General features: G+C 43.3%; 2 protein-coding genes across 2 annotated transcripts; both read left to right on the forward strand.

Moving 5' to 3' along the window:
* On the forward strand, positions 1,452-2,342 carry LOC110432582 (vegetative cell wall protein gp1-like). Its single transcript, XM_021453328.1, has one exon. The coding sequence runs from the start codon at positions 1,452-1,454 to the stop codon at positions 2,340-2,342; it is 891 nt and encodes a 296-aa protein (XP_021309003.1).
* Positions 3,295-4,254, forward strand: LOC8061521. The gene has a single exon (XM_021453329.1). It carries the CDS (start codon positions 3,295-3,297, stop codon positions 4,252-4,254), a length of 960 nt encoding a protein of 319 aa, XP_021309004.1.

The following is a 12,471-nucleotide window of genomic DNA, read 5'->3' on the forward strand; positions in this document are numbered from 1 at the left end:
TTTCGGAAAAAAATAATTGAATATGATTCGTCTAAGTTTCATCCAAATAACTCTGTTAACTCACATGTCATGGAGTATGGAGACAAATTAAAGGGGAGCTAAAAAACACATCTTGTAGCTAGCGAAGTTAGCGTGTTAGGTTTATTACGGTGATTCAAACCAAAAAAAAAAGTAAAGCATGTTTCTCAGCCACTATATATTTTAGCCACAGAGTGCTTTGCTCCCTGTTTAGATTGGAGATGAAAAATTTTTGGGTGTCACATCGAATACGTCAGAAGGATATCGAGAGTGGTTTTTAGAAACTAATAAAAAAACAAATTACATAGCTCGTTCGGAAACTGCAAGACAAATCTATTAAGCATAATTAATCTATCATTAGTACATGTGGATTACTGTAGCATTTAAGGCTAATCATAGATTAACTAGGCTTAAAAGATTCATCTCGCGATTTTCAACCAAACTGTGTAATTAGTTTATTTTTTAATCTATATTTAATGTTTCATGCATGTGTCTAAAGATTCGATGAGATGGATAAAAATTTTTTAGGGTGGGAAACTAAACAAGGCCTTAGCCTACGCTAGGCTAGCCAGCCGCAGAAACGATCGGCGGTGCATGAATCCACGCGTGCATATAAAAGTGTGGACTGTGAGTGGAACCCTTTTTTTTTTTTTGTTCACCATCGGTGGGGGTGATGTCACGGCGTGCGTGCACAGTGCACACGCACGTACGGCACGACTGTGTCCGGCGAGTGGAAAGCGTTCCGTGTGTTGCCGCGCATGGGAATCTGGATCGATCGCGGTCGCCTTGTGTGTCTGCGACTGCGTCAGCGTCCACGCTGGTTTGAGAAAGAAGGAAGGAAGGATAAAGGATAGGAATGTGGCCGGCAAGGCACGTAGGGTACGGGCGAAGCACGCGAGCTACAGCGATCGCGGTTCCCAATCTGTAACCCGCCCAAACGCAACGGAGGGGCAGGTAGGCTAGCGGCGTCCATCATGCAGTGCAGTGCAGTGCAGTGCAACCCCAGGAACCCCGAACCCGTAGCTAGGCTAGGCTAGCCTTTGTCCCTGTTACGGATATTTTCCGGGGTGATCTCATCTCCTCGGATTCCCTTTACGGAAATCTATTCTAACTACGACTTCCCCCACGACGGCCCACGGGATATCACCCAAGACTCATCGTGGGCACGAGTTTACTTGGGGCGAGAGTTTCCTCTCCCCCCCGACTGTATAAATACCCGTGATCAATGAATAAACAAACACCCCGAGTTCATTCTATTCCTCTCTGTTCTCGTACTCTCGCATTCTACTCGTAACACGTTATCAGCACATCGCTCTCCCCTGCCCCAGAGGGGAATAGCTCGGTTGGATAGAACATCGTCGAGGGATCGACCTTCGCCTAGGGCATCACCCCAAGGTAGAATCATGCCTTTCCCTCGCCGTAATCCTGCCTCAATGGCTTCTCTCATCCTCCAAATCGTCTGGATGGCGATGAACCGTGCCCGGACACTGGGCACACACTTCGGCAACAACCGCCTTCAGGCGGAACTACTGGAGGACATCCGGGAACTCCTTGGCGAGGCTCGCGGCTATCGCCTTCGTGGCGAACGCCGTGATCTCAACAGGAACCCCGGGCGTTTTCCTGTACGACGTCGCTTCGGGGGAAACCGACATGCAAACGTCGGCCCTCCGTCACGGCGTTCGGTGGTGTCATCCACGGCTTCGCCCGTGGCGCCATCCGCGGCTCCGCCCGCGGCGCCACCGTCGAGGGCACCGACTCCACCGGCGCCTCCAGCGCCGGTCCTTGCCTTGCCGGCTCCACCCCGGCCTCGGTGCCCGCTCCACGGCGACGGCCCGTGCCCACCACCGCCACCATCCATGGTGGCCAGCCAATGGCTGTCACTGGGCATAGAGCCGCAGTCGCCGATTCGGTACCCGACGCCGACGCCGTCTTCTGAGCGGGCTGCGCACAGCCCGCCTCCGCGCCGTCCGTCTCCACCAACAATCGCGGCGCGGATGTCGGCGCCGACTCGTCTGCCGCCGTACTTCGGCGACCCGGCGGCGCAGCCCGCGCTCGCCCGCGGCGCTGCGCGGCTTCCACGGCTCCTCCACGCGCTCCGACAACGGCGCGGCCACGCTTGGCTGCGAGGCGCCCCGACCGCGGCCTCACCTGCTCAGCCCGACGTGGCCCCACAGGGCGCACGCAGGCCAAGGCGGGCCCACGCGGCCACCCCACGCGCGCGGAGCAGGGGCGCGCCCCCTGGCGGCGGCGGCTTGGAGGCCCTCCTGGCCAGGGCGCTGGCGGCGGCGACTGGGAGGCTGGGGGTTAGGGTTTGGAAACCCTAGCCCCTGGCCTTATATATGGCCCAAATCCCCCCCCCTCCAATTGGGCCAAATTGGTGGCCCAGGCCCAGGTTGGGGCCTGCGAGCTTTCAGCCTGGGCCAGTTATCATTGGCTTTTTATTTTTATGCATTAGCTAATTTTATTTATTTATTTACATAGCAATTTTTCATTCCCTAAATTACATCAGTTTCTTAGTCTAATTTTCTTGTAAATTTAGACACTGATGTATATATTGCATTGTAAATATTTTTACATTCCGCAATCATATTATGAATGGAAAATTTACATGTCGAACGCGTTTTGTCTTTACAATTCCCTATCACATGTATATATGTAAATATTTTTATGGTCAATTTTTCTCCCTATTTGGAATATTATTTTTCACTAGATGTCACCTTACTTTATTATTATTTTGGCGACCACAAGGTAGTACTCATACTACTGCGGGATTTATTCCTCAAAGTGCTCTCCCAAATTTAATAATAAACATACAAGGACTACATCCCAAAGTGAAAATATAAAATGGTCTACACCTCCATGGTGACTACCTATGTTCCACAAAATGAGAAATCAAAATACCATAAAACATATGCAAGTTTACCTTGCTACACATAAACAAGTTTACCTTGTTATTTACATACGCAATTTTACATTGCTTTACATACGCAATTTTATATTGTCTTACATACGCAATTTTACATTGCTTTACATATACAATTTTACATTGTTTTTATATACGCAATTTACATTGTTATATAAATATGCAATTACATTCTTGTTAATTTTACAACCCCGCAATTAATTAAGATTATGCAAATAAACATGTAGGCAATGGCCACCAAAGAGTCCGATGCCCAAGTTTCTTCTAAGAAGGAATTTGCCGAGCTAGCTCTTGATGGACACAACTTCCCTACATGGGCGATGGATCTCAAAGTGAGTCTATCGTTACGCGGAATGTATAGGGCAATTGACACTCCCAAACAGGGAGATGCTCCATTGTCTGAACCATCCAAGTACCATGCCTTATACATAATAAGGAACCACATCCATTCAGATCTCAAAGCTGAATATCTGATGGAAGAGGACCCACGGGCTCTCTGGCTTGCTTTGCAACAGCGGTATGAGCAACAAAAGGCAGTTATTCTCCCGGAGGCCACTCATGAGTGGAACCACCTCCGCATTCAAGATTTCAAATCTGTGAATGAATATAACCATGCCATGCACAAACTCAGTTCCAAACTGAGGTTTTGTGAAAAGGAGCCATCTGATGCGGAGAAAATTGAAAAGACTTTGTCTACCATGCTTCCCGCTCAAATGATCCTCCAACAGCAATACCGTGAGAGGGGATTCACAGTCTATTCTGATCTCATTAAAACATTACTTCAGGCTGAGAGGCACAATGAGCTCCTCATATGGAACTCCAATCAAGGCCCTGTCGGTGCCAAGCCCTTGCCCGAAGTACATGCAAATGCTCAGAAACAGACACCAAAGGATGCCAACAAGAATGGCAATCCTAGATCCTCCAAAGGCAAAAACAAGCGCAAGGGACCCCGTAAGCCTCGAGGTACTAAGGGCAAAGGCAACAACTCTAAGTCAAAAGACAAGTCCTCAACTTGTACAAAGTGTGGTTGCTACAACCACCCGACTAAGAAATGCCGCACCCCTAAGCACCTTGTGGAACTGTACTTGCATTCCGTGGGACGAGGACGCTCCAACCAAGGACGCTCCAACAAAGGTGGACAACCGTCTGAAGCACACTTCAACGATCTGGCAGCCCCAGGATGTTCCAACCCCGCCCCAGCGGGACCGAGCAACACAATGGCGCCTCTTCCACCTGATGGCATGGCAAATGACTCCACCAACAACATGATCATTGAATACAATTCTGATGATCTGTTCGGCGACTACAACTAGATTGATAGTCATTTGAGATTTTAGTTTCATCATTCGCCTTCGGGATTGTAATAATTGACAATTTGTTTTTGCTACACTCTGTTTGATGTTCATTGACTTATGCACAATTCAACATCAATAAATGTTTATATTTCATATATATATTCATGTTGAGAATTTCATTCTCCTTTATATTCTCTATTTTCATAGATTGTACGGGAGTCAATCCGATGGATGAGGAAATGTGCCTAGTGGACAGTGGCACCACTAACTCTATACTTAGGGAAATAAAATATTTCCAAACTCTCACAAAGAGCAAAGGAAATGTTTTAACAATCGCTGGACGCGATGCTGTAATAGCAGGCTCTGGAAGAGCCATTATTACGCTCCCTATGGGTACAACGATTACAATCGAGGATGCACTTCTGTATCCTGATTCAACTCGTACCTTATTGAGTTATAGAGATATCCGCAAAAATGGGTATCATATCGAAACCCATCACCAAAATAATGAGGAGTTCCTCCTCATTACAAAGGATAACGGATATGGCAGAGATACTCTCGAAAGAATTCCCTCAACTTCGTCTGGATTGTACTATTCATACATAAAACCCGTACAACATGTTGCGTAGAAAGTAATTTTTCAGAATGTCAATGCATTCCAAACTTGGCATGATCGCCTTGGTCACCCTGGCATAGGGATGATGAGAAAAATTACTAGCAATTCTGTTGGTCACTCGCTAACCAATACAAAATTTCCCCAATCCTCAGATTATACTTGCACCGCATGTGCAACAGGGAAATTAATTTTGAGGCCCTCTTCCCTCAAAATCAAAGTTGAACCACTCAACTTCCTTGAACGCATTCAAGGGGACATATGTGGCCCGATAAATCCTTTATCGGGACCGTTCAGGTACTTCATGGTTCTAATAGACGCATCCACACGATGGTCTCATGTGTCTCTTCTATCGACACGAAACCATGCTTTTGCCAAAATAATTGCGCAAGTTATCAAACTCAAAGCGCAACATCCTGAACATCAAATAAAATCCATTAGGATGGATAACGCTGCTGAATTTTCCTCTCGAGCCTTCAATGACTATTGCATGGCCTTAGGAATACAAGTACAGCATTCTGTCCCATATGTCCACACACAAAATGGGTTAGCCGAGTCTCTCATCAAGAGAATCAAGCTCATTGCTAGACCGCTATTGCAGAATTGCAATCTACCAACCTCATGTTGGGGTCATGCAGTCTTACACGCTGCTGAACTGATTCAATTGCGACCAACTGCATACCATGCAACGTCCCCGTTGCAACTAGTACATGGAAATCCCCCAAGCATTTCCCATCTGCGAAAGTTCGGTTGCGCTACATACGTACCGATCTCACCACCGAAGCGTACAACAATGGGCCCCCATAGAAAATTGGGGATCTATGTGGGATACAAATCTCCGTCGATTATAAAGTATCTGGAGCCCACCACAGGGGACCTCTTTACGGCCCGGTACGCTGATTGTATCTTCAATGAAGATCATTTTCCGGCATTAGGGGGAGACTTACCACATCACAAACAATGCCAGGAAATCAATTGGGATGCCCCATGCATACCCAACTCAGATCCACGTACTTCAGAATCTGAACTCCAAGTTCAGAAAATCATAAATTTGCAACACATTGCAAACAACGTGCCAGACGCATTTACTGATTATAAGGGTGTTACAAAATCCTATAATCCAGCGAGAAATGTACCGGAAAGAGTAGAGGTACCAAACAAAACTACTCAACTCCCTAGTAAGAGGGGGAGAAGTACGGCTATCTCCACGGATACAGCTTCTAGCAAGCAAAGGAAACGGAAGACAAAATCTTCTGATCCAGTAAATGTAGCTCAACCTCATGTTGAGAAACACCCAGTGGAGGTTCAACCTTCACATCCCACATCAACAGTGCACTCAATTACTGATGCTGGGACATCGGAATACCCTGATGCGACCATCTTGGGAAATGATGATGCATCGGAAAGGGTCCATGAAATTTCCATCAACTATGCAGAAACTGGAGAGTCATTTGATAGAAAGACTACAATTGTCGACTCATATTTCTCCGCAATGATTGCCGAAATCCTTGAAAATGATCCAGATCCTAAGACCATGGCAGAGTGCAAAACGCGCTCGGACTGGAACCAATGGAAGGATGCAATCCAAGCAGAAATATCCTCGCTCACAAAAAGACAGGTATTCTCACAAGTAATACCTACACCTCCACAAGTATTCCCTGTGGGATTCAAGTGGGTTTTCGTCCGAAAGCGGAACGAGAACAATGAGGTGGTGAGACACAAAGCGAGGCTTGTAGCACAAGGGTTCACGCAGAGACCCGGCATTGACTTCAATGAAACATACTCTCCAGTCATGGGTGGAATAACATTCCGATACTTAATCTCTCTGGCTGTACAAAATCGTCTATCTATGCAGTTGATGGACGTAGTGACTGCATATCTCTATGGGTCACTCGATTCGGACATATACATGAAGGTTCCTGACGGAATCCCAATACCGAATCAAAACGCAAATCGCAACATGTATTGTGTAAAGCTACAGAAATCACTCTATGGCTTAAAGCAGTCGGGAAGAATGTGGTATAACCGACTCAGCGAGTACCTTCTGCAGAAGGGCTACTCCAACAGTGATGATTGCCCATGTGTCTTCATCAAGAAATCCCAAACGGGATTCTGCATCATATCGGTGTATGTTGATGATTTAAATATCATCGGCCACAAACAAGATATTGATGAGGCATGCAAACATCTTAAGACGGAGTTCGAGTTGAAGGATTTGGGTAAAACCAAATTCTGCTTAGGCCTACAGCTTGAGCATCTTTCAACTGGAATCTTTGTGCATCAATCTGCATATGTCCAGAAAGTATTGGAGAGATTCAATATGGACAAAGCATATCCTTCCAAAACCCCTATGGTTGTTCGGTCTTTGGGACTAAACACTGATCCATTCAGACCACAAGATGAGGGGGAGGAAATCCTAGGACCTCATGTCCCATACCTTAGTGCCGTCGGAGCACTGATGTACCTTGCCAATAGCACCAGGCCTGACATCGCTTTCGCAGTGAATTTGCTAGCAAGGCACAGTGCCGCTCCTACCAAGAGACATTGGACAGGAGTAAAACAGATCCTCAGATATGTTAATGGCACAAGGGATCTCGGATTATTCTTCCAAAGAGGAACAAATTCCGAGATGATAGGATACACCGATGCTGGATATCAATCAGACCCCCATAATGGCAGATCACAAACCGGTTTCGTATTTTTACAAAACGGAACCGCCATATCATGGACATCATCCAAGCAAACCTTGGCAACAACGTCCACGAATCATTCTGAAATAGTCGCATTATATGAGGCCTCACGTGAATGCGTTTGGCTTCGCAGAATGATCAACCACATACAGCAGTCGTGTGGTCTTAAAGCTATCACAGCTCCAACCATTATCTATGAAGATAATGCGGCTTGTGTTACACAGATGGAGACAGGCTACATCAAGAGCAATATCAACAAACACATCTCTCCAAAGTTGTTCTATCCTCATGAATTACAACAAAAGGGAGAGATTGATATCTTGAAAACCAAATCATGCGACAATCTTGCTGATCTATTCACTAAGTCCCTACCAGCTTCCTCATTTGAAAAATGTGTCAAAGGAATTGGTATGCGACGACTTAGGGATTTGCAAAGTTCAGGGGGAGAAATCTCCTAGACATTGGCCTGTCTACACCATCATATTATACTCTTTTCTCTCTATGAGTCTTTCCTCACAAGGTTTCTCATAAGGAGTTTTTAATGAGATAATATTAACACAAGAGTGTCATATTCCTTGTTTTCCCCACAGGGGTTTTTAAAGGAGTATCAAAGACACATATTGTCCTCTAAACTACAACATGAGTTTTTCTCCTGCAAAGGTTTTCTCATATTAGTTTACAATGAGGCAATCATTAAGTGCTATAATTTTCTCCTTCTTTTCCCAAGCGGTTTTAAGGAGTTTTACTATAGCACATATACACACGTATTTTTCCTCGTTTTTATCCTACAGGAATTTTTGGAGGAGCAATACGATTCATTGATCTCAACAAGTGATTCGATCAAGGGGGAGTGTTACGGATATTTTCCGGGGTGATCTCATCTCCTCGGATTCCCTTTACGGGAATCTATCCTAACTACGACTTCCCCCACGACGGCCCACGGGATATCACCCAAGACTCATCGTGGGCACGAGTTTACTTGGGGCGAGAGTTTCCTCTCCCCCCCCCCGACTGTATAAATACCCGTGATCAATGAATAAACAAACACCCCGAGTTCATTCTATTCCTCTCTGTTCTCGTACTCTCGCATTCTACTCGTAACAGTCCCGTGTCGGCGCACGCGTGTGCGACTGCGTGTGCGTTGCCAGTTTTTTTTTTGCCTTGTTTAGTTCCGAAAAGCGAAAAGTTTTCGATACCGTAGTATTTTTGTTTGTTTGTGACAAATATTATTCAATTATGGACTAACTAAGATCAAAAGATTCGTCTCGTGATTTACAGCTAAACTGTGTAATTAGTTTTTATTTTTGTCTATATTTAATGTTTCATGCATGTGCCACAAGATTCGATGTGACGGAAAATCTTGAAAACTTTTTGGTTTGGAGCGGCACCGGGCACTCGTTCGTACTAGTAGACTCGTAGGCTTTCCGCTTTTTGGCACACGCGCCATCTGCTGTCCGCGGCATCCCAAACTGTTTCGACCGAGGCAGGAAGCTAGCGCCATCTGTCTCTCCCTTCGTGTGTCGCCGCCGCCGACACGCCCTAGGCTAGCGGTTCGATTTGATGCGAACCAGACCACCCCATTTCGGCAACGACCGCGGACGCCGACAAGCCCTATGCCTATGGAAAAACTGGAAAAGTCCGCCACCTTTGAAGAATAGAATCTGTTTGCCCTTGTTGTGCCGTAGCAGCATGCATGCCTCTTTCCAGCGAAACAAGGATTCCAGCGAAACAAGGCCCAAATTGATTCATAGATTCATTCAAAAATGTCGTAGTTTAAACAAGAGAGAAAATGTTCTAATTTCATAAGAAATTTATTCTAACTTTACGAGAAAAATGTTATAGACTTATAATTAAAACTCAGCGACAATTTATAATTTAGATTTTGATTATGAAAAAAAATAGGTTTAGAATAAGAATAAGCATGGACACGCGCAATATTTAGTTGACAGCTATTATAAATAGAACAAATAACATAAAGACAAAAGCAATGAATTGTTCTCATAAAATGATAGAACTATTTTCTGGTTCAATTAAAAATATTCTAACTCAATGAGAAAACTAATTCTGATTTTTACGGGAAAATTGTTCTAGATTCATGATTTTTAATCATAAAAAGATTATGTACCGACTATTTCAAAATTTAGTTTCGACTTTGGACACTAATATAGATTGAGAAAAAGGATAAACGGTCGGCACGTGAAACATTTAATTAACAACTACTTCCTCCATTCCAAATTTGGATATATTTCCTTTTGCTATGTATCTAGACATAGTATGGATTTAAATGTATAGCAAAAGATATCTATCTTAAAATGCTATAATATTTTATAATTTGCAATAGAGGGAGTACTAGAAAAATTTGAATGGTCGGTGAGTTATGCTTGTAGTTGTAGGCTATCTTCACTTTCGCATAGGAGTCGGTAAAAAAAGGCTACCTAACTTAATGGGCATCGTTGAGATGGGATGTACCCCCAAAGAATGAACCCAGCACGATTGGAGCCCCTGGAAGAGCAGGTACAATAATAGTCTTATAGCTAAGGTAATGCTAGACCCAAATAGCAAGTGTTGTGAGAAATAATAGAAAATAGAAGGTGTCTTACAGATACAGACAAGTATGAAATAGCTCATTGCATATAACTTGGCTCTAATACACAAAAAGAAGCCAGTCGTGTGCGCTTAGCCCCGCCTCATCCACCCTAAACCAACAACTCTTTCGCCCTCTGAAAATAGAGTTATTATAGGCCTGCGCAACCAAGCTCAGCGGATGTTACAGGCTCAAGTATCTTTTTTAGTCTTGGTTGATGGATATCATATTACCAGTTTGGGATTATTATAGTTTAAAAAAAGTTTGGGATTATTATATTTATGCGAATTGCATTATGTACCATGAGTAAAATCCTTTTCGTTTCCTTGCTCGTCCGTTTATGGCTCTGGAACTCCATCTCATATGGGCCACCTTTCGCGGCCCGTTTATTCAGATCATTGTTAGGGGCCCATGTACACTTACCGCCTCAGCTTGGATATGTGGTAACCCTGGCGCCATGCAGCCCATGTGGAACGGTTCACCATATGAAATGCTCCTCTTTTTTTTTTTTTTTGAGAAAGTTGTGTCCTCAATAAATGTTTCAAATGTTATAGCATCATTCAAAAACGTTCTAAAGATAAAATAAGATGCTCTAACTTCATGGAAAAATTATTCAGACTTCATGGGAAAAATTGTTGTAGACTTGTGATTTAGAAATAATAAAGAATGTACATGCAAATTTTAATTTTGGACTTTGATTCTGAACAAAAAAAAGATTAAGGAAAAGATAGACCATGGATACATGCAATATTTAATTGTCAATTACTATAAAGAGAAAAAATGAACAGGGAATACGAACTAATGTTCCGTGCTCATGTGAAAATTGTTCAGTTAGATGAGAACCATTCCGGCTTGATCCAAAAAATGCTCTAACTTCATGAGAAATTTGTTTTGGCTTTACAAGAAAATTGATCTAGGTTCAAGATTTAAAATTATAAAAACTTAATTTATCGACAATTTTAAATTTAGTTTTCTTTATATTAGGCAAAAATATCGATTGAGACAAACGATAGACGACTGACACATTAACAATTACTAACTAGAAAAACTAAAATAGGCTTTTATCAAGGTGATCTCACCTTGAAACGTCAACCCAACACAGGGGGCGGTGCCCAAGCAGCATCCCTTCCCTTTCTGTGCGCTGATGAAGAGGTCATTCTCGCCTCTCTCAACTATCAGTTACAGGCTCATGCAACCAAGCCCGGCGGATGTTACGGGCTCAGGTATCTTTTTCAGTCTTGTTTGATCGGTATCTTATTACCAATCTGGGATTTTTTTTATTTATTTAAGTTGTGCTATGCACCAAGAGTAAAATTAATCCTTTTTTGTTTTCTCGTTTCACCTTGTTCGTCCGTTTATTATGGCGCTTGGTACTCCATCACATATGGATGGGCCAGTCTTCGTGGCCCGTTTACCCAGATCATTGTTTGGGGGCCCATGTCCACTTCCCCTTTCATCAGGCGCTGCTGCTAGAATAACTTTCAAGGTGAGATCACCTTGATAAAAGCCTATTTTAGTTTTTCTACTTAGTAATTGATAAAATTATAAAAACTTAATTTATCGACAATTTTAAATTTCGTTTTCTTTATATTAGGCAAAAATATCGATTGAGACAAACGATAGACGACTGACACATTAACAATTACTAACTAGAATAACTTTTTACCATTATTAAGTTTAGCACCTCTTCAAATACCAACTTTAGAATGGTAAATATATTTTTACCACCAAAATCACGAATTCGATACAAATATACCATATTTGCTTTGGTGGCAGTCCACATCAGCTGGCCAGCATGGAGGGTGAAGGGAAAAAGACCTCCCTGGCCTGGCGCCTTGCTCTCCCTTTCTCTCAGCTCAGGACGCACACAATCAGCATTGCAGTATGTTTTTTTATATTTTTCAGCAAACACAAGATCAGGTAAATGATCACACATAATGAATAAATTAACACATATAAATAATCACATATAATATTCACCACTACAGTGCTAATTGTGCAATCATTTAACTCTATAATATTCACATATAATATTAAGCAAACACAAGTCCAATATATGTGCGATCATTTATCTGATCTTGTGTTTGCTGAAAATATGAAAAAACACACTGCAGTGCTACGTCCTAAGCTCAGAGAAATGGAGAGCAAAACGCCAGGAGCAGAGATGTCTTTTCCCCTTCACTCTCCATGTTGGCCAGCTGATGTGGACTGCCACTAAGACAAATATGGTATATTTGTATCGAATTCGTAGTTCTGGTGGTAAAAATGTATTTACCATTCTAAAGTTGGTATTTGAAGAGGTGTCAAACTTAATAATGGTAAAAAGTTATATATCCCCTGCTGCGGAG

The sequence above is a fragment of the Sorghum bicolor genome, chromosome 2 (genome assembly GCF_000003195.3).
Source record: "Sorghum bicolor cultivar BTx623 chromosome 2, Sorghum_bicolor_NCBIv3, whole genome shotgun sequence".
Lineage (NCBI taxonomy): Eukaryota > Viridiplantae > Streptophyta > Magnoliopsida > Poales > Poaceae > Sorghum > Sorghum bicolor.

Excerpts from the sequence above, each read along its gene's own strand:
- LOC110432582 (XM_021453328.1), top strand. The coding sequence starts at position 1,452 with ATGGCTTCTCTCATCCTCCAAATCGTCTGGATGGCGATGAACCGTGCC.
- LOC8061521 (XM_021453329.1), top strand. The coding sequence starts at position 3,295 with ATGTATAGGGCAATTGACACTCCCAAACAGGGAGATGCTCCATTGTCT.